At 43.4% G+C, this 22486-nt stretch overlaps 1 protein-coding gene across 6 annotated transcripts in view; it reads right to left on the bottom strand.

The window, feature by feature from the left end:
- The window catches only part of ARHGAP22 (Rho GTPase activating protein 22), a 124994-nt gene that overhangs the window by 15803 nt on the left and 86705 nt on the right, over positions 1-22486 (bottom strand). For 5 of the 6 annotated variants that reach the window (XM_039709433.1, XM_039709431.1, XM_039709434.1 and 2 more), the window contains 2 exons: positions 20336-20512; positions 1970-2177 (listed from right to left, as the gene is read on the bottom strand). In XM_039709433.1, coding sequence (XP_039565367.1) covers positions 1970-2177; positions 20336-20512 — 385 coding nt within the window. The remainder of the gene's footprint in view (positions 1-1969; positions 2178-20335; positions 20513-22486) is intronic. The other variant, XM_039709432.1, reaches the window with a different exon arrangement.

Here is a 22486-nt window from a genome sequence, read left to right on the forward strand (position 1 = left end):
TTACTGCTGTCTGTGACTACAGATGTGTAAGACAGACTGTACGGGGACATGGTGGAAAGAGCAAAAGGCAACAACTGGGACACCCTCAATTTTCCTCTAATTGGGTACTTCAGGCTTGCTTCCTTTGATTCTGCATTGAACCCTTTGTTGCTGCATTACACACTGACTACCCAAAGGGCAGGCATTCCTTCCGGGGGAGGCCTTGGTGCTTCTTTTAAAGGGGAGGCTGATCTATTTAGCCAGTGCAAATACCTGTGGAAATAAAGGTGCTTTCTGCACCTGAGCTGGGGTAAGGTACTGGAAGAGGTTGCTGTGGATGCCTCATCCCTGGAAGTGTTCAAAGCCAGGTTGAATGGGCTCTGAGCAATGTGATCTAGTGGAAGGTATCCCTGCCCATGGCAAGGGGCTTGAAGGAGATGAACTTTAGGATCCCTTCCAATCCAAACCATTGTACAATTGTATTTTGCTTTAAAAATATCAGGTGGAGGCTTGGTTTATCTACATAACAATGAAGCTAGATAAGGCGAATGTAAAACCTGAAATTGAAACTTTCACTCCTAATTAATTTCTTCTGTAGATACTCCTGTTCCACAGTGTAAACCCTGAATTAAGATAATTCTAATTCTGAGCTAGAACACCCAGACATTCAGTCAAAAATACAAAGGTTTTGTTTAAGAAAAGATTAGCTGAGACAATTTGATGATTTCAAACTTATTTTTTCATGAAAATATTTCTAAATGTTTGACACTTCCATTTAGGGAGCAAATACTGTTTGTGGTTAGGAATCAAAGAAAGGAGGATGGGTGGTCTGGGAAGCTGAGGGAAGGGAAGAATTAGAAGAATGTTCCAAATAAACTCTGAAGAGATACTTCCCAAGATGAGACCAAACACTTTTTCTGCCCACGCAGGAGACAGTGCTAGCTCTTCCTGCAGTGGTAGGCAGAGAAGGGAAGGGATTGGCAAGGTTGAGACTGGCTGCAGGTCCAGGGGAAGCAATCCCCCAAGGTTAATGTGTTGGTAATACACCAGACACCAGTGGTGTCACCTGGAAAATCTGGGCTAGTGAGTACCAGCAAGAAATGGTGCCAGGCCTCCAAGACAAGATCCCAGATCCGATCTCATTTATGGACCTGTGATAGAGATCAGACCAGCTCTACACAAGGCCCTTGGATCCAAATATCCCTCAAGTTCAAGTCTCTGTTAGGGCCAAGCCCTATTTCACAAAAGGACTATTAAGCTTTGCACAATGCTGACCTTCACTCCAGGCAGGATGTATGTATGACAGAGTGGTTGAAATGTTAGTTACAGGGTAAGGACAGCTTTTGGCTGGAAGGCCTTGACAGCATTCATCTCTCTGATCATCTGACTGCCTGAGGGCCAGTGTAGAGCCAGCACAGCTGAGAGCTGCCCTTCCCTTGCTGCCCTTGGATGGAGTGCTCAGAGACAGGGCTGACACTCCTCCCATGGGAACCAATATTAAGCTGAGCATCTACAAAACAGCTGCTGGCATAACGGCCAGGTAAAACATGTCAGATGGTGGTGAGGATTCTGAAACCTGGTGGCAAAGGAAGACTTGGGATATTGCTCCAGGCAGATCTTCTGGGAGAATGCAACATCTGAAAGCAGCACGTCACCTAGTTCACCTCTGTCACACCCATTTCTGTGATGGGATACCACTAACTGCTCAGTTTGCTGCACCTAAATCTAGCAATGCTTTTCATTCAACATGTACTTAAGCTGAAACACTGGAGGAGCCCCACACAGAGCAATGAGCTCTGCTCTATCACTGTGAGCTGAATAAAGGCCTCCACACCCACCATCATGCAGGAGAAAGCTCCATCAGTGTTTTCTACAGAGAGAATGATGGTGTGGAAAGAGCATGTAAGCTAGGATTGCCACTGCAAGGAGAGTCCTGGCAGATTTTACAAGTCACACATACACCAGCCTGAATGTGGTGATGTCAACTCACCTGTCAAAAAGGGGTTTCTCCCCACAGTCAAAAGAATCCTGCAGATCTTTGACAAGGTTGGCTTGTCCAGGCATCCGAAAGAGCCCCTCCTCCGTGAGCCCTCGCTCCCGAATAAAATCCACGCACTGCTCCACCAGCAGCGGGGCCAGGCGCTGGCCATACTTCCTCTCGTGCTGCACCGTGTCCTCCAGGCGCTGCCCGAAGATCCCTGGCAGCAGAGAGCAAGAGAGACATCTGGGAGTCAGCTTAAACTCTTCCTGAGCTCCTGCCTGGGGCACACAAGGAGGGAAGCTCTCACATGGAGGGGGCAGCCTTTGTGAAGGTCCAGTTACTAACAGACCCTGAAGAATAAAGCTATTTTAAAAGACAAGAATTACATGATGAATATTTTTTTTTTCTGCTTAACAGTGCTTCAAACTGTCCTCTGCCCTAAGCTGGTTTGCATCTCATATACAAGGAAGGTGGGCTTAAGGTTATGTTTATGGTTGTCCACAGCTGTGCTGGATTTAGATTAAGTAATTGTACTTTCATTGCATCTTCCATCCCAAGAAGACCAAAACAAAGGCTACATTGACTATGGGACACATGTGCTTGCTGCATGCACCCACTGCTTAGGCTGTCACACAGCTGCCCTCCACTAGTTTGCAGCTGGCCAGCCCAACAGGCAGCAATCCCACTAGGGATTGCAAACACAGCACTGCTAATACAGCAGAGTACAGCTGTCAACATTAAAACTGGATATTGTGAGAGTCTTCCATATCCTGGGAGACTCTATTTCTTTGGGGAGCATGGAGTTCCTGGCCAATACCAGCTGCTGAATGCCACTTGTCTGGCATCAGATTTTTTGGCAACACAGAAGGGGCTAGGGCTGTATAAGCCAGAGATCTTAATCAATCCCTACCACGAGGAGACTGCTCCATCTAAAGGGACTGGCACTGAGTCGAGTTCTGAAACTCTAATTCTAGCACCCTACAATGTTTGGTGGAGTAAGAGAACAGAGTATCCAAGTTAATAACGTTTGGCAATAAAAATTCAGTGAGGGAATACCAGAATCTACTCCCAGAATTTCAGACTAAACCAGATCAGTGCAGATAGGAAATTCTATTCAGGGATTTCTCAAAACTACAAGAAGTTTTCTATAGGTATCAAGGATCTTTAGATCATTCATACAGCACTCAATTAAACCTACAGGTCTGAAAAAAAAAGCAGCATGCAATATAGGAGTCACACTGTTTCACACTCAATAGCCAGAAGCAGTGTTTAATACTTGCATGTATGTGCTCACACCAGCCAGGGAATTTGGTAATTTCTGAAGGCTCACTTACCTTCTCCCACTAGTGACCATGTCTTTTTTTTGTCTTTTTTCTTTCTTTTTCTTTTTCTTTTTTTTTTTTTTTAGTGCTATATTCATGAGAGGCTGGTAACTCCTGGTAAGACACTCCCTAACCATCCATCTCTGCTCTTCATAGGAGACACCATATCAAACCATACCTGCTTTCTATATTCAGTCCAAGCCTGCTGAGCCCTCAGTGAAACAAACCTCTCATTATCAAGTTCAACTCATTGAATAAAAGTTGCAAGAAGAATCCTGAAGCCAAATTTCCTTTCCCTGAGTGTTTGTTATACATCAGAAGACAGAAACTTTCCTTACACTACAGCCTACACAACTGCATTACAGTATCAAAGCTGGAGGGCCATGAAAAGTCTCAAAGGAAATTCCCTCATCCTGGCAGGAGAGCATGCCCCGGAGCATGGGAGTGAATTGTCTTTATCACTGTATATACTGGGTTTATGGCAGAGTAAAGGTTTTACCAGTTCTTATTTCTAATCTCTCTGAGTTTTCACTGAGTTGGGTGCTTCTGAAGTCAGTTTCTAGGAAAGGGAATCTCTGCTTTTGCATGGATTGCTTTATAATCCCATTATGTAATCCCTGCTGTCATGATGGGGCATATCTATTTCCTTAAAATGATACATGTTGTCCACTTTTCCAGATGCAAGACATATAAATTCAGGGGGGTCAGGATGTTGCACATGTCAGGGCAATAGCAGCCCTCTTTTCTGAAATCCCTACTTGCTGAATCTGTTTCCTAATGGGTCTGTCTAGAGAAAACTCTGGGAAAGAGGTAAATGCTCTGCATTACCCAGGCATAAAGCACATGTACAATGTTCTTCTATAAGCTCATGTTCTGATGTTCCACACTGAACTCAGATCAAGGACAAAGGCAGTGTCAGACACACACATAAGCAAGCACAAGCAGAACAAGTGCATGCATAATCTCCACTGAACACAATCTACTTTTCCCCAGCCTTGACTGGCCTGTGATCAGCAACATCTCTAACACATTTCAGGCAACATCAGTCCTTGCCTTCACAGTCAGCTTGGATCACAACAGCAATAGCTTTTCTGTAGGTGCAATCTACAGTGAGTGACTTCTGGAGACAAGAGGACTACAGTCAAATAGAGACCAGTGACACAGAGATTAAGGAATGTGATGCTAAGGCTACAGAGATAGAAGAGTGATCTCCTTTGAGAGTCAGTGGAGCAGCAGATGGACCCTTCACAAACACAGTATCACCATCACTGGGGGTGTCTCCTGCACAGCCAGATGCAGGGGATCCCGTCTTTCCTCCTCACACAAAGTCAGTAATGATTTTCTCCTTGATACAAACAACAATCTTTGGAGGAAATAAAGGCATTGAAATATTCCGATATTGCAGTATTCTTCACCTCCCTTCAAACCATTACAAATAAGTAACAAGAAAAACCAGGCATGAAACAAAGATGACCAAGGAAAGTGATGATCTACCTATCACAGGATGAGTGAAAGGAGCTGGAACAAGCATGGGTTTCTTCTTCTTACTAACACAGCCCTTCAGTGTCTGCTGAAGGGCTGTGCTAGTAAGATCACACAGTCTGTACAGGTAAGTTTTAGTGGGAAGAGGACTCACGTCATTGCTGGGGTGAAATGAGCTCTCTCAGCTGCCTCCCACCCAGGTTTGGCAGCCCCACTCTGACCCAACTCCAGTTGCAGATCTATGCCTTTTGTTCTTCCTTGAAACTGAACCCTAATTTTCCAGGGAAGCATTAGAATGGATCACCAAACATTGCTCAGAAAAAATATTTCACCCAAGCTAAGTCTTTTGCTAACTGTGATTTTCCTTTGTTACATTTTTCAGTTAAACTGCGTTCCATGGTTTTTCTTTTTCTCTATCATACTTTTTTTTTTTTTTCCCTGAGCCATAGACAAGGGCCACCAGAGATGCTGCTCAGAAGAAAGACTGCACCCAGGCTGAGTCTTTTGGCAGTAAGAGCACTATGGTTGGTGTTAAGAGAGAAAAAGCGCATGAGTTGTAGTTAGTGGGACTGAAAAGTTGGCCTTGGAGAAACTGATCATCTGTTCAGTGGCTGCAGAACTTGTCCACAGCTTAGAAAGGAAATATAGTGTAAAGGTTCATAGAAAGAACAATCTAAGAGCTATTTATGGAATGGGGCTGGAAAGGTTCTGTCAAAGGGAAGCTTGAGATGCTGACAGCTCCAGGCTTGAAGTCTGGGCATCTGCTTGATGAAGTTTGGGATAATTATCATTTGGACCCTCTCAGTGACACTGGCAACAGACTTAGCAGATGCGCCTACTTCAGCCTCCCAGAGCCACACAGGGCAAACTGAGGAACTGGGGTTCCGTGGCCCTGTATCATTCATCTCATTTCTGTCAGGTCTCAGACCTTGTAAAAGTGGTGTAGTTAAATGTGCCTGAAATTCCCTGTATATGACAACATCTCCAGTTTGGACAGGGACTGCCCTGCCTTGCAAGGAGGAGCAATGTGGAGCCAGTCACACACAGCCTCATCTGCCGGCTCCTCAAGGCACAGGGCTGTTTTTAATCACTGGGCCCTGCAGCTCAGACTGCACTTGGCAGCGCTTCACTCCATTTGATGATCCCGCTGGAAGACATTAAAGTTTTTTTCTTCATTCTAAAGAAGGGGAGCCAGTGCCATCCGGTCACACTCCAGACAGTGTTAAGCTGGAAATAAAGCCAAATGTTTACTAGCAACCTAAGGGTTAACTTTCTCATACCCTTATCTATAGCTAGGCCCTTTTGTTTGATTTCAAAGCAGAAAAAAACTCCAGCATGCCTGGAACCACATCCTTAATCTCAACAAGATTCAAGAGATACTAAAAAAATGAGCTAGCAGAGCTACAGAATTTCTTTCCTCTACTCCAACAAGCTGCCTCTGTTTTTTAAAGATTTAGGTGACTCTTTGTGGAAAAAGCAAGCCAGGAATGATGTACTGACTAAGACACAGACAGGCTCTCTGTCCTGGCCTGAACAGCTCACCCACCAGCTCCAGGCATACAAAGCCTATACATTCAGCTATGCTGTCCAGACATGCAGTGGGCAGGAAAATATATGCTCTCTGCTACATTTTTCCTCATCATAGGCTCTGAGTTCAACCAAAATAAACTAAAGACAGAGATAAAGTCAGTTTTTGAGTAGATTTTCTTCATACGGAGGACTAAGGACTCCGCATCTGCTTAAAATGTGAAAAGTCCAGGCACACCTACGTCAGCTGTATGTGCAGCTTATTCCACACACGTTAAAAGATGTGTGGGAAGATAATCAGGCTTACACCTGGATGCTGCTCTACAACAGCACACACACCCGCGCACGCATGTGGTGCCTCACAGACAGGCAGTTTATGGATATAAAGATTGTGTACGTGCTCACCTGCACAGGTAAGTGCCTGCTTTTACCTTCCCACTTTCATGCTTAAGTTCCCATTTATCTGTCCCTCTCACACATGAAAGCAACTGAGAAAAAATCACGGGCAGACATTCAGAAATGCACGTGTTTCCACAGCACAAAACACACACAAATCTTTAACTTGCTTCCCCTCCCCTAGCCCACCCAAGCACAGACTACGTGAATTACTGCAGCAGCAACAGAAAAACGAGTTTCATGGTAGGAGCCATATGTACTTAAAAAAGATAGTCCTCAACTAAGCAATTCAACCAGCAAAAGAATGCAAGAATAGGGGGAAAGAGACGAAGCAAAAGATGATTAGGAATCAAGAAAAATTGACAACACAACTTTTCCAGAGTCACACAGATGGGTCTGTGGTACAACTTGGTGTCCTCTGACCCCGTTCCCAGAAAGAGCAGTGTCCATACACTAGAAGCTGATGGCTCCCATCCATACATATCCATTTAAATATTCTGTACATATGAAAAAGAAACACCTCTCCCCAGAACTATCTTCACATGATCTCTTGGTATCCAGTAGTATTTTTGGCCACAGACTGTGTCTTTCCCACTCCTTCCCCCTTTGCAGAGTCAGCTCCTATTTTAGATTCTTAGCCTCTGTCTCAGGCTGCACTTAAATATCTGTTTTTTCTCTAGCAAAAGAAAACCATAACAAATCCAAACTCTGGAAAATCATCTCCTACCTCTCGTTCTTGTGCAGCACTCCGCTACATGACAGGCGCTGAGCTTCAAGCAGAAACCAGGCAGTGTCAGACAGCAGGAGCGGCAGAGAAAGAAAGTCCTGACTTCAGGCATCAGACACATTCTGAGTCCCAGCACTGGCAGCTTTCCATTCACCCAGCGCTACAGAGCACAGAGCAGCCGATCTGCCCTGGGAGATAATCTCGGCAGCACATCTGGTCTTAGCTCCACAACTCGGCATTAATTATGACTTGTGCAGAAAGCATTTGAAATATCCAATGAGATGCAGAGCTCCCCGGCTCGCTCAGCGCAGGGAAGGGGAGAGGAGAAAGACAGGCAGGTAGGGTCTTGCCCACCCTCGAAGAAGCCGCCAACGTAAACAGCAGCTAAGTACGGGTCACAAGTTTTAACAAAGGCATCCCCCATCGGCTCTGTAATATATTCATGCTCTAATTGCTTGTCAGATCTATTCTAGATAGCTGGAAAAGCTGAGCAACAGTTGCTGTCTGCATGCCACACTTTGGATCCTTCCTGATACAGGCAATATTACTGTGCTGCAGGCAAACTGGTGCCCTGGTCTGGCCTCCCATCTGCTTTCAAAGCAACAGAAGCAGAAACCTAGTTTTGGAGGGGAACATTTCCCCACAGTAGCCTCAGAATGCTCTGAGACTACCTCCACAGCTCTGGGACATGCTGGAAAGTCTAACAAAGCTTAGGAAAAGCTACACTCCTTGACCCGCGTGGGTTTTTTGGTGCTTGCTGCCTCTGCTTTAGCTCTTTACAGAGAAGTTGCCTGAATTAATAGCTCAGCTGAATAACTGGCAGAGGAAGGGACTACAACTCCCTACATGTGAACCAATACCCAGGCACTTTACTTGCAGGAAAACACTCACCCCCACTCAGCTTTCGCTCTCAGGGTAAGAAGCCTGTCATTAACAAAAACGCTTACCATGCAATGCCCTGTGCAGTTACACAGAGGTCAGGCAGCCACTCCATTCACAAAATGCACTCATGTGACTGCAGATCTGCAGCAGTCACCACACAAAAACCTTACACCAGGCTTCTGAGCAATTTCATTACTATTAGCTAAGTTTTCTCCCTCTGCAGGAAATAAAAAACTCAACAAAAAAAACCTCATCTGCAGCTGCTCATCTGCTTCAGCTGTTAAAATGTCTGTGGTCACTGCATAGAGCACATTCACCTGAACTTAGTGGCCCACCCCTTGCCCACTCCTGAAAAAAGAGTGCTTCTCACTATAAGTGAAGGGAGTACCAGGATCAAAAGCTTCAGTTCTTGAACATGGTGGGATCCTTCGAGCTGTCATGTGCAAGGCCAGAAGCTGGGACTTTGATGATCCTACTGAATCCCTTCCAACTCAAAATATTCTATGACTGGCAAGATGGTAAGGTTCTCCTTAGCTGTTTAAGATATACCCTGAGTAGCATGGTACTGCACAGCTAGACACCAGAAGCCCAGCCAATACAACAGACAGTATTTAAAGCACGCTAAAGAATATTTAGAAAGTGATGGAAATCCTTAAACCCAAGGTACAAATGATGTCCTCAATATTCTTCACTCTCTTATTATCCTCTTTTCCCTTGTGGTGAACACAGCAGGCTGCAGGTGAGGGAGAGCCTGCCCACAATGCTAACTGGTGAGCAAGACAAATCCGCTTCTAAATGGCTGAGATGCCACCAGAATTTCTGGCACTATTTCCTGGAATAACACCTCAAATTGTGCCACATCTGCTAATAACATTATGGTGCCTAGGACTCAGTGTTTGGGATAGGAGCACAGGAGATAGCAAATGCAGACTTTTGTTCTTCCATTCACGTCTCCATTTCTGTTTTCCATCTCTCAAAACACAGGAACAAGGAGGTATCCAATGAAATAGAAAGTCATGCTGTTTAACATGGATATTATTATACCCAAACTATAATTAAACTGTGAAATTCACAGCCTCTCTGTGGCCAAGGACACAGCATGACTAAAGCATGATAAAGAACTTACAATGCCATGAGATGATGAAGCTGATGCAAACTCTTCTCCAAAGAGCAAACACGGCTCTCTGGTGAGAGAAAAAATCTGGAGCACATGCTCGCTCACATAAGCATCAGAAGTGAAACAGAAAATGGCAGCTGCTTCAATGTTGTTCCCTGCACAAGGTAACTCTGCAGCTATAGGTGTCCTGTGACAGCAACACTGTGCTACACACTCCACAGGTAGCACCTGTGGGTTAAAATTGTGGGTTAAAACATGGGGTTAAAATTCATGACTTAGACTATGGAATATGATGAGACTGGAATAAAAATCACTCTATATATACACACACAATTTTTCTTCTGTGTTTTGAATTTGCATGTCACACTTGAATCCTGCTGTCTCTGTTAACCACATTTGTCAAAAATGAAATCCAAGGTTCACACATAATCACTGGACTGCAGGGGCTGCAGGCTCCAGAAGAACTTGATACTGCAATTGTAGCAATATAGTCAAAAGAATTTGCCACATTGCATATATCATCAAAACTCCCACCTGGAGATCTCCCTATACACATGTGCCAAGGAGAGAATGGGTAATGGAGACTGAACTCCCTCTTCCCCCACTGGTATGAAGTTCTTTAACTGTAGAAGAGTTTAGCAGCTCTCATTTTCTAAGAAACAGCTTAGGTTTATAAAATTGTTCAGACATTACATCTCCCATGACCTTGCTGCTGGGGAGCTGGAGATACTTTCTTTTCCAGTGTCATTGCAGGGAGAGAGCCCCAGCAGTGCTACCCTGAGCTAGCACTGCTGCAGTTATTCTGCTGCAGGTACCAGAACAGAAGAAAGCATCCTGCCTTCACACATCACTACAAGCCTCGAGATTGGCTGGAAAGCTCACTACAGCTCACACAACCTCTGAAAATCCAGGTATGTTTCAGGCTTGGCATCTAACTCAGGTGAAATTCAATCTTCAGTCTGGTTGCAACAGACAGGAGTGGTGAACCTGCATGAACTCAGAGTATTTCTCCTCATCTCTGACTGTGAGCAAACTTCTTGGCTTGCACAGCTCTAACAAGTGCCCATGGGGTGTGTGTATTTTTAGATGCTGGCTTAGAGGATTAGCTAATATACAGGTACACTCAAGCAGATCTAAGGGAACTCAAATCTAGGAAATTGCTCTATTTGTACAGAAAGGGCCTAGTATCAAAGTTAGAGCCATAGGTGAAGTTCCCTGTTTTACAAGAAGACTGAACCTTTTACAGACTAATTTTTTAACCCAGGTAAACCTGGGCACTTGAACATCTTTTATCTGCTGAAAGCAGGCAGTGAACTGGTCAGAGGTGATCAGTCACGGAGCTGAACCCAGCAGGAAAAACTTCAGCACTAATGTCTTCTGTCCCATTTCCTCCCTGTCCAAGAACTTTGGTCAGATCCTTCCCTGACCAAAATTACATCCCCACACCCCTCACCAGCTCTGTGCTGGGGTCTCAACCCTTACTGGGGAAATTAAATCTTTTGAGGGTAAACAGGCTTCTGTTTACTGACTGATAAAACTGCTCACTCTGGGTTAAAGATTTGCAAATTGCTATGCTCACCTTTCTACCACAATAGATTCTGTGTGATGTGTCTTCCCATCTCTCTAAAATATGCCAGGAGAGGAACTGACTAAGCAGCACTGTAAATTACCCAGTGATGGACTGACCAGTTTATGCTCCAAACGGAGATTGTAACTGTGCTCACAGAGAAAAACAGACCTAAACATCACTGAGCCACAGCATTCTGAATCCAGAGCCGACCTCCTGTGTTTATTACTCTATTTCTCTCTAAAGAAAGGCAAGAGCATTTAGAAAACAAAACAGCAAGAGCAGCAAAAAATGCCTTTTAGCAATCAGTGATCTGGATCAATGTGCCCTGAACAACTTCTTTGTCCCCACATCCTAAGATCATATTTTACAGAATTTTTTACTTATTGACACTTATATATGTCTCTCTATGTTTAAAGGATAGCTTCCATATGACTGTCTGTAGAAAGCACTCGATCAGCAGGTCACCTTTTTCAAGTGGTGCTGCTTGTTGATGCCCCCACTGCACAGAAAAGCTTTATAAAACTTCTGGGTGTTGGTAAGTGAAAATTAGTTATGCCATAGTGTAACTGTTGCTACCAGTGTGTTATCAGTAGAGATGGGTTCTAGCTGTGGGTTCAAATGAAAGGATCACAGAGTCTGAAACCTCTAGTATGGAATACAATTACTCACCTGGATTTCTGACCATCCTGGAACCTGGCAGGGACTGTGATCCAGACTCACAGGCAACATTTAGCACATTAGGCACTTTTATCCATTCAGAAAGCCAGACAAGCCTATGTCCTGAAGCTTTTCCATGTTCCAAGCCTTCCCTTATCCCAGGGTTGATAACCTAAGCACAGTCATTCACTGAGGTGCAGACAGGATGAACACTGAACACATGGATGCTTATCCAAATCAAACTTCACCATAAATACCTCAGTCAGTCTCTAACCTTCCATTCAATTGTAAAACTCACTACCAGGTCAATTGCATATGGTTTCATTTTGTTGCATCCTCAAACCCAATCAATGATGAAAATCTGTTACCTAATTCCCATATATTTATCTTTATCCTCCACTGTCTAGCTAAAATCCTCACCAACTTACAGCTTCACCACCCAAGCAATAAGGTCACTGTCTAAGTTCCAGCAACAGCTGAACCTGACAAGCTGTGCTTGGGAAAGGGGCAGCATTTAGCTACCATTTGTGAAGTAGGTGAAACACTTCAGTAAATTTGCAAGCCTTTAAAGAACACTTCTAGAATTGGTAAAGAGCTGAATGTTTCCTTTTCTGACCTGCAGCTGAGAAGACATGAAGGGCAAATTGCAAGTTTAGTTACATGATTATGAATTAGAAGAAAAAAGGAGCAACAGTGGATGGAAGAAGGGTAACGTTAGAAAGAAAATAGGAAAAGAGAGACAGGGCGAATTTATTTCTTCCCAGCTCCTAAATGGTTAAAATTACAAATTGCAAGGAGCCAGTTACCATTCCCTTTCATTCAGTAATCACTGAATATTCTCATAACATTCATCAAAGGACTAATACACAGAAATTAAAATACTTGCCTGCAAGCTGAGAAACACCACAGGAACATGTTTGTCCCATCAATACACTGCCAGGATGTGCAGTGAGAACCACCAGTGCTTTAAAGACTGTCAGATCTCAAATGTCAAACACGAATCTAATGATTACAGGAACAGTCTCACTGAGAAGCCACTGGTGTAGGGGGTGGTACTGGTCAGACTTTGTGCCACAGGCAGTAGCCACCACCAATATAACAAATGCACAGCCCCTGTCAACTCTCCATGGCACATAGTAGCTGAAGAGAAGAGGAAAGCAAACACAAGCCCCATCACATTTTATCTAAAGCTGAACTGGTCTTTGTAAAATGGGCATATTAACCTAGTGACTCCTCCAGAAATCTTTCTTTGACTGCTCAAGTAGACTTATTTTCTATGAACACATCTAATTTTATTTTTAATCTATTAATTATTTTTATTTCTGCATCTTGTAACAATGATTTTCACAATTCTGTTGTGCACAGCATGAAACACAGTTTTTCCTTGGTGTAAACCTCATGACTATGCAACTGTTTAAATTCTCCTTAGATGTGTCATTTTATCCATCAGACCCTCCTGCAATCTTCTCTCTTACCCGGACCTTTTCAAAGTAATTTTTTTGGACAGAAGGGTTTCAGATAGATTTTACATCTTAATTGCTTGTACAACCTCTGGAATAGATGACCATTTTGGGGCATACCTTGTATTAAAAATTCTACCCTGAGCTCAAAAAACCTTTTCTAGCCAAAGTTTCATTCAAATGAAAACATACCCATATGATGTTTCCTTTTACCAAGTCAGTGTCTCCCAGCCAAAAGAAGTTCCATCAAGCAAATCCCATTAAAAGCTTCACTGTGCTCACTTGCAAATACAAAAATGTGACTTCTCTTTGTAGTTTTTCCTCTATCTGCTGTGTGGTTGAACAGAGGCACTGCCTGCCATTCCCCAGCTCGGGGTTCCTGCTTTTTGGTGCCTCAGACTGTCCACAGTAACAGATAAAGGACTAGAAATTCCTTCACCTGATGCCAAAATACATCATCCTTCAGAAGCCACTGGAACAAAGCTGGCTAATGACAGCAGGGATAGTGCTGCAGTGGAGAACTCATGCTGCTGCTGGGGGACTTTCCCCCTGAGGAGCTGTGACACAGCACTCCAAGAAGACCCCTTTCTGCTCTGGGATGACCAAGCTACTGCACAGTCTCCACACAGAGCCCAGACCAGCCTGGGCACTAGCACTGACTGCCACTGAGAGTCTTGAGCCAGCAGCTTTAGAGGGGAAACACAGGCAAGGAGCAGGGGAGCAGGATCTGACTTCTAAAGGTAAGATCTTTAAAAGTCAGTAAGGAACACCTTGACATGCTTTAGTTTTGATTCTAGTTTTAGACCTTTCCATCAAATATTTCTACACACTATACACCATCCTTGATAAGAACCACTCTGACCCTTTTCTTCAGGCTAAACAATCCAAGCCTTCTCAGCTTCTCTTAACATTTTCTTGCACAATCCTTTAATCATTTTAGTGGCCTTTAACTTGACTCACTTCAGTAATCTCATGGCCTTCTTGTCCCAGGCAGACCAGAAATGGACAAAGAATAAAAGATGTTGAATTGCTAGTGCTGAGGTGAAGGCTCACCTCCCTGAACCTGCTGGCAATGCTCTTCCTAAAGCAGCCCAGGAATTTGCTGGCCACAAGGGTGCATTGCTGGCTCATGTTCAACTTGTTCAAGAGCATCCCAGTTCTTCTGTGCAAAGATGCTTTCCAGTCAGTCAGCTCCCCATATCTGCTGCTGCCTACATTCATCATCTGTAGGTGCAGGACTTTGCATTACTCTCAGTTGAACTTCATCAGATTCCTGTTCACTCCTTCCTTCAGTCTGTTGGGACCCTTCTGAATGATGACACAATCATCTGATGCACCAATCAGTCCTCCCAATATCATCTGCAAGCTTGCTGAGGGTGTACTCTGTCCCATTATCCATTCACAAAGCTGTTAAACAGTTAAACAGCTGGCCCCAGCACTACCTTTCACATCCCTTTCCAGATTCAACTCCAGATGGCTTTAGCCTTCCTAAGTCCACTCCTGCATGCTCAGGAATTTCTCTGTATTTCTCCTCTTAGGTCACCTGTCCCTGCTTCCACTTCTATGCTTCATTTTTAGTTAATGAGCTTTGTCACAAGCATCTTGTTCAACCATGCAAACCTCTGCCACCTTTGCTTGGTTTCCTGCACAAGGAAGAGGATTCTTGAGATTGAAGGAAGTAGCCCTTGAAAATCCACAAGATCTCCTGGTTCCCTCTTCCCTTCAGGATCATACCCCATGGCATTCTTCCAAACGTACCCCTACAGTCAAGGCCCATGGGTGGAATCTTTCTATGAGCCTTGCAGAACGATGTCATCAGAGTGGTTCTTCTACAGACAGTCATTGTCACCTCAGGCAAGTCATTTGATTGCTCAATATTTCAGATCCCTCCTTAACAAAAAATGAGGACGATTGTGTTTCCCTACCTCAAGGCTGTAACATGATGGTAAAATATGCTGGTCATAAAGCAGTAACAGAAGCCCCAGATATATCTGACAGAGCTACATTAGGAAGAAAAGAACTTAATCAAGTCTCAGAAACAGATCTTAAAACGTTGTCTGTTGTAAACAGTTCTGGCAGCAAGATCCACTCCCAGCTTACTTTAGTTACTGTACCTTAGTTTCCATATCTACCATTTGTGTACCATTTGTGACACTTTTGCCTGGGGGCAAGGCTAACCCAGCACCTCCCCACATCTGAGCTGACTCAGGCATCCCCTAGTCCTGGGCAGATACCTGACCTCATAACCCCCTTCATCCTTCTCTTCCTCTTCCCCTGGCTGGGCCCATCTCCCAGCATTAGACAACAGCAGGAGCAAACACTGATAAGCTACATCAGGCGCCAGCTATCTCGGTGCAGAGATAACAGCAGGTATCAGGCACAACAAACACCCAGTGCCACTCCCCACACACCTGGGGGAGCCTGCCCAAGGGATGCCTACCCTGACACCTCCTGAAGGGGCTCCTCCTGACCCAGTCAGGAATCCTACTTGAGGCTGTCACTCTGCGGGACCCCGCAAACAAGGGAGTAGAAATCAACTCTCAGACTGGGCAAATAACAGATGCCAGTTCCCTCCTCCTCTTCATTATCTCTTCAGTGGTATTTTAACACCTTAAATTCACTGATGTGACTCTAGGTTTATGCTGCTCTTACTGGAAAATTCCCATCTTACAGATGGAAAAATTAAAACTCAAGACTCCCAAAACCTAATGCCATATCCTAGCTCCTAAACAGTTTAGCATTCTGGTGGATATGCATTTAATATCAATATCTGACCCTTCAAAACAGTCATGCTTGCTCTCATGCGGATGTTATCCCAAAGATATTTACTCATTTAAAGTAGGATCCCTAATTTGCCCTATCCAGGGTTAATCTCCCATTACCCATGAGGACATTGAGCCAGGAATTAAATTACACCTCAGACACCTTGTCCTACATCTTTCAGCTCTCCCCTAATACATGACAATTTCACAGGGCCCTGGTTCCCAAAAAACCCCAAACTTTACTGGCAGAAGAATAAGAATCCACACATCATGGTTTATCTATATGGGAAAGGGTCTGGAATTAATGACATTACAACAGCTTCTTCAGTGGACATTTCTTCAGACCCCACCAGTTTTACAGTGACTATTCCTCCTCAACAGAAAAACTATTCATGAAGCTCTGGCAACACAATTACTTTGTCACAGGGTAAAGCTCTTCATGTTTGCCTAAGGGGAAATGCATCCCTTCCAACTGCTTCACCTCCCCTCCATCACAAGTAACTGATGAAAGCTTGGGATGAAGAGGAGGAGAAATTAGGATAAAGTAATGGAGAAAGAAAGGGGCTGAGACATGTATTTCTGGCAGAGAAGCAAGGAACTGCTCATGGCAAGACAGAATATGTAAACAGAAGAAAACAAACACAAACATAAATCAAGATTAACACAGAATGATTCTGTCCCCATGCTGTGCTGGTTGTGTGCTGAGCTGTGAGAGAATTAGGCATTCAACTCAGGCACCAAAAAGTTTAGGTTTTGGTCTCGTAGCCAGAAATTCAGTCCTAGACAAACTCTGCTTTACAGCTGATGTAAGACAGAAATGAGGAAGGCACACAGAAAGGAACTTTGCAGTGGCTGTACCTCCCCAGATTAGAAGTACAGTCCCACCACACTTGTACAGACCAAGACCTTCTCTCTCCCCCCAGCTACATTAAAAACTTCCAATGCAGCTTGGGAGGGCAAGAGCAAGGTCACTCTCACCCAAGCCTATGGCCACAAACCCTTTGATTTAGCACTGTGGCACTGCTCCATGCACTTCACATTAATGAGCAGTCACTGGACAGCATGACTGTAGGACACAGAGGGACTCTCCAGATAAGCTTTTAGTGGTACAAGCATGGAGCAAGATTTGTCTCAGAGGTATGAAGGATCACAGAGAACAGTTTTAATCACCCTCTCTAAGAATGTGCTCCAAAACTCACTTTCATCAAGTCAGTGTGACAAACACTTTTTTTAAGACAATCAAAATGTATGGAGTACTCTCAAATCTGTTTACAAAATCTTCTGCTCTAAATGAGATGTACTAGACTCAAGAATTCAGGAGCCTGAAACTCAAGGAAACTTGTTAGAGATTATTTTCTGTATAAACAAGACAGCTCTTCTTCAAAAGACTTAGGAACTCTAAGATTTTATTTTAAGGCCACATTTGAAGCGTATTTCAAAGAACACATTCCATACGGCTTTTAAACCTGTGTCTTCTATCAGTAATTTGTGAACCTCAGCTGCTTTGGGGAGTTTTCTGTTTTATTTTAAGAAGCCTTTGCTGTTCACCTTTAAGCACAGTTCATATGCCCTCATCAACATAAGAAGGTATCCTCAACCTTTTTTTATTTATGTTTCTTCAATACATCAGCAAAGATTAAAGTGCGGTTAAGCCACTCCTTTTATCTTGGCATAATTCATTTTTACACCATATCAACCTTCTCCAGGGCTGGATATTTGCATATCAATAATAAAGCCTGCTTTTTAACTCCTCCCTTTAGCTTAATATATTGAAAAGTGTTGATAGATAAGACTTGGCTCTCAAATTAGTGGTGGTGGCAAAGCAGAGTTCAAATTATTCCATTAAAACAGAGACAGCTATGTTTACTGTCCTCCCACATTTGAGTTAAGCTGGAATTTCACTCAGAGAAACTCTCCTGCTCTGATTACGATGGAGAAGGTGTAAGTTTGATAATTTTCCCAAACTGGCTAAAAAACCATTTGGGAACAATGGTTTGAATATCTTTACTGCTTCCCAGTTATTGCCATTCCTACACATTCCTTCTGAAGTGCAAAGAAACTGAGGATGCAGCCCCGTGGTTTCTTTAAGCCAACTTATGTGTGGGTTGCAGGCAGAATGAAGAAGCCTGCCCCTCTCCACGCCATCATGTCTCCCCACTGGAACTACTGGTGCTGCAGCTGCATGGTTAGCAGGGCCAGGGAATCAATCCACCTACAAACTAATCCTCCCCACCTTTTATTTCCTGCCGGGTCGTTTCCTACTGCACAGCTCACAGGCACCAGTGTCAGCAGCGGGAAGCGGGGTGGAGCACATGGCTGCTGGGGGGTAGAAGACCCCTCCTGACAGTAGCTAGCACTTGACCAGCTCAGAGAAGTGGCCACAAAGTAAGAATCTGCTCTTGCAGCTTGGACTAAAAAGCAGCCATGTCAAGCTAGCTTTAGGAGAATGCATTTGTGTATTAGGGCAGAGAGTTCAGGCTAGACTGACTGCCCAGCAGGTACCCATGTCCTTGGCCAGGTTTTATCCATAGATAGAGAGAAAACATAGATGCACAACTGCAATTCTTTCCAACTCTGCAAACTCCAGTGCTTCTCTTCTACAGTGCTTAAGCTGGCTCTCACCAACAGCCAAAGCAGCCTTTACTGACTTTGATCACTGAACCACATCAAGCCTGCAGGATGTGAAAATAGCAACAAACAGAAGCTCCTGTATTCCCCCCTGCACTATCTCCCTGCTCTAATCTCCCCTGTGCTGCCTTGCTTCCACATTCTCATTATTTCATGTTTTTTGCTGCCTCATAAAGCTCCAGTTTCTGGAATCAACATAAGAGTATCTGCCTCATTTAAAGAAAATACCAAAATATTATTTGACCTCTTTGCAGAGAAATTCAAAGGTAAAGAACATTAGCCAATTAATTGGGACAATACTAGCCCCATAAAAAAACAAACAAAAAAGGAAATCCATCACTACATTTATGCCATCCTCGTGTTTCTTTTTTTTAAATATTAGGATTTAAAATTATTTATTATTTTAATACTTGAAGATATTTGTTTTGAAACTACTTCAAGAGACAGACAAAACATAAGCAAAACACGAAGCCAAATTTGCACTGATATCAGCAGTCCTGACAAAATCATGTCCTAAAGATGGCTATTGCTAGAGAGTGAACCACTTGTCATGATTGAATGTCTCCTTATTCCTCAGAGTATTTCTTGAATGTATATTGCAAAGGTATAAAACACACACATAGCATCAACTACAAACGGCTACAGAAATACCAGCTCTGGGGTTTTGAGACTTTTGATGGAGGATCTGCACTGACCTCAGCCTAAAAGACTGTTCACTATGGACAGGAATTCAGAAGGGAAGCAAAAGAAGCACATAATCATGTTTGAGGAGAAATTCTGCTAGTACAGTTTTCTGCTAGTGAAGAGAATTTTTTCTGCCCACAGCACAACAGCATCACACGTAACCTCAGATCAGACACAAGCTAACTTTTGTACCTTCTCTGCTAAGTGAAAGAAGGACCTTGGGAAGAATTGCATCAGTAGAGATTGTATCTCCCCCAGACACACCAAGTGCTGCAAGTTACTAACACACACTGGGGTCTTAGTACATCAAGATCACTTTTTCCCCCCCTTAGATCCAGGAAAACTAGTAACTTCATTTCAGCAATAGTAATTGTATTACCTAACCCTTATCTGGCACTTTTTTATCTGTACCTCTCACAAGAGGCCACAGAACTGTCTGCATATGATACCACTGTTTGCATGCCCTCCATCAGCAGTACCCAAGCCACTTCAAAGCACAGTGTCCAGCACCAGGCCAGCAGCTGCTGTCACCAACACCAAACCCAGAAGAAAACATCTGTGAGTCCTCGTTCTATGCAAAACCAGAAAAACAACTCCTATCTACTCTACTGACTTGAGAATTCAAAGATTGTGGTACAATATCAACAGTAAAAGTCTGGATGTTTTGTTCATTTTAACTACAGGGATCTTCTACAGCTGTATTACCCTACAGGTGTTCACTCAGCCTGACCCTCTTCTTCCTCAGGCTACACCCCCACTGAAGCCAGGGGAAGCTTTGCCTTCTCAACTGAGCCCTACATTAACTTAATTAAAGTTTTGCTGTTTCTGGCTGTATGGATGTTCAGGATGGGTATCTGCCCTTATGGAAGAAAACTGAGATAACAGGACAGAATCCTTCATTCCCATAAGGACCACTGAATATTTTGTTGTAAAGAACTGAATACTGACAATGGTAGTATGTTTGTTACCACCATCCATTTCTGAGACAGTTATACACTGTGGATGTGCACTCCCCTTTCATTCCTGTCCATCCCCTACCAAAAAAAAAAAAAAAATCAACCCCATCCCTACAAAACATTTCAGACAATCAGGAGCTTATCTAGACATCTCAATGATTTTACAGTGTTACATATATCCTAGTATCACAAGAATATGTTTTACCTTGAGGCAAATGTTTTAATTTATGTGCATGTGAGCTATTTGCAATACCTCCACCAAATGGAGCCCATATAACCCGTCGGATGGCTTTCACCCAATCTTCCATTTCATTCTGGGAATTAGCCATGAGCAGGAAAGCCTCATGATTGACAGGCATCTTTTCCCGGTCCCCTGCACCACCTGCAAGACAGAATACAAATCTATTTTAGCATTCAGTTTAAAAGAGAGCAACCAAAGTTTAACACCACCAAAAATCTTGATCAAAATAATTAAATTACTATTTTAATTGAGCAGTTTTACAGACAATTTCTGTAGATGTGCTGTGGCACCCACAGAGCACAGGTTGAGAGAAGATCAAAGCAGAAGGGCAAAATATGCATTTCCAGTGTGGGAAACCTGGAGGTGTATCTGCTGTCTCAGCAATAACAAAAATGGCCATAAGACTCTATAGGGAAAATAAGAAATTAATTCCACATACCTGTGCTGAGGTATTGAGAGATTTTTACCCAAAAGAGGGACCAAGTGAAGTGTAAGACATTTAAAATGCTTCAGATGTAGAAGTCACAAGATCATCCACTTTCCCCAAGTCTCTGGGATATTTATAGTCTCAATACAGAGAAAGAGACCCATTCTGATTTTGGATCCAATTCAGAAGAAAGTTAAGAGCTGGGGATATGGTTCTGACTCTTCCATTTGATGTGAAAATTTCAGGAGTTATTAATGTTGGTGTGCAGAAAAGCACTGACCAGAATATCAAATTCACTCAAGCTGTCACAAAAACCTGTCCCTTGTGGATACTTCAATACTCAAAATATTTTGACCCTGCTTTTCCTGTTTCATTTTCAGGTCAGCACTCACTCCAACAATTTAAATCTTCCCTCACCTTTCATTTTATGTTCCAGAGCTGGATAAAATCTAGTGAGTGCCACATAAACACATAAAAGCTTTATTAGAACAGCCTCTGTATGAAAAGGCTACTGATCCTGTCCAATTCAGCAGCTGCATCCCCAGCAGCCTGGAGCTTCTCCATCACCATGGAAACTGCCTTTGGCTTTGCTGAGAAGATAACATCTGAGCTGTGTGTCACTGTCATTTCCACGCTCCCGTGGCTTTCAGCACCTACTGGCAAGCTAAAGCTGCCAGCCTGTGCTGAGCAGCTGAGATTGCCTGCCCGTGGAATTCAGAGATAAGAGCAGAATGATGGTATGCTGTGGTTTCTGCAGAGATAATTCAGCATACACAGAACATGTGCTTCTTAAATCCTTGCTAATCTGGGGAAAGAAGCAAACTGGGAGCTGCCTGCAAGCCAAGGAAGTACTTTTTCTTGGTATTAATTGTTTTCTTGCCTTGACACACTCATGGTACATTTATTGATTTGCAAAGCAGAAGTGGTAAAATGAGATGCATTGGGAAGTATTTTGTGGTTCTCCGAGAAGCAATTCACTAAACTGGGAAACTGAGGCAATCTTTCAGTAAAGAGGACAAACAGCAGCCACCAGGGACTAGCTGTGCAGCTTAAGAAACAAAAGCCATGATGCTTTTTCCCCACATGTGCCTAAATCCTCTTGGACAGTCTCCCATTTTTTAATTTACTGAATTATTCATATTCCTTAAGGTATATAAGAGAACAGCTCTCTAGCTCAAGGCTAGGAGCAGGCATCTGAACAGATCAATGTCCCACCATCTTCCACTGCAAGGATGCCATACTTCATCCTCTGCATACAAAACCGTCTGTGCAGGAATCTGCAGCCTGTGCAATTCCTGTCACTGCCTAAAGCTTTTTTACCAAAATACTCAGCCTCATGGTGCATGCAGAGGTTATGAAGTCTAATTCTTGCACCTTACCCAGCTGACCTACTGACACACCCTTTCTCACAATCAAATGTTTCATAGGAGATACAACTGAAAGAGGCTTTCCACAGCCCTCAATACACAACAGAAATGGGTTTCAGGATGTGGCATTTGGCACATAGGTGGCCTGAGCTCAAGCTAGGCCTTCATTCTTCAAAGGAATGAAACAGATTCAAAAAGACATTTACTGTATGGCTCCCACCACCAGCAAACAATTGAGTTTGGTCAAGATTAAAATACATCTTATTCTTAAGTTTAAAGGGATCAGATGAGATCTTGCCACCCAAGCCATGAAGGGAAGAA

This window comes from Passer montanus, unplaced genomic scaffold, assembly GCF_014805655.1.
Source record: "Passer montanus isolate IOZ18808 unplaced genomic scaffold, ASM1480565v1 scaffold21, whole genome shotgun sequence".
NCBI lineage: Eukaryota > Metazoa > Chordata > Aves > Passeriformes > Passeridae > Passer > Passer montanus.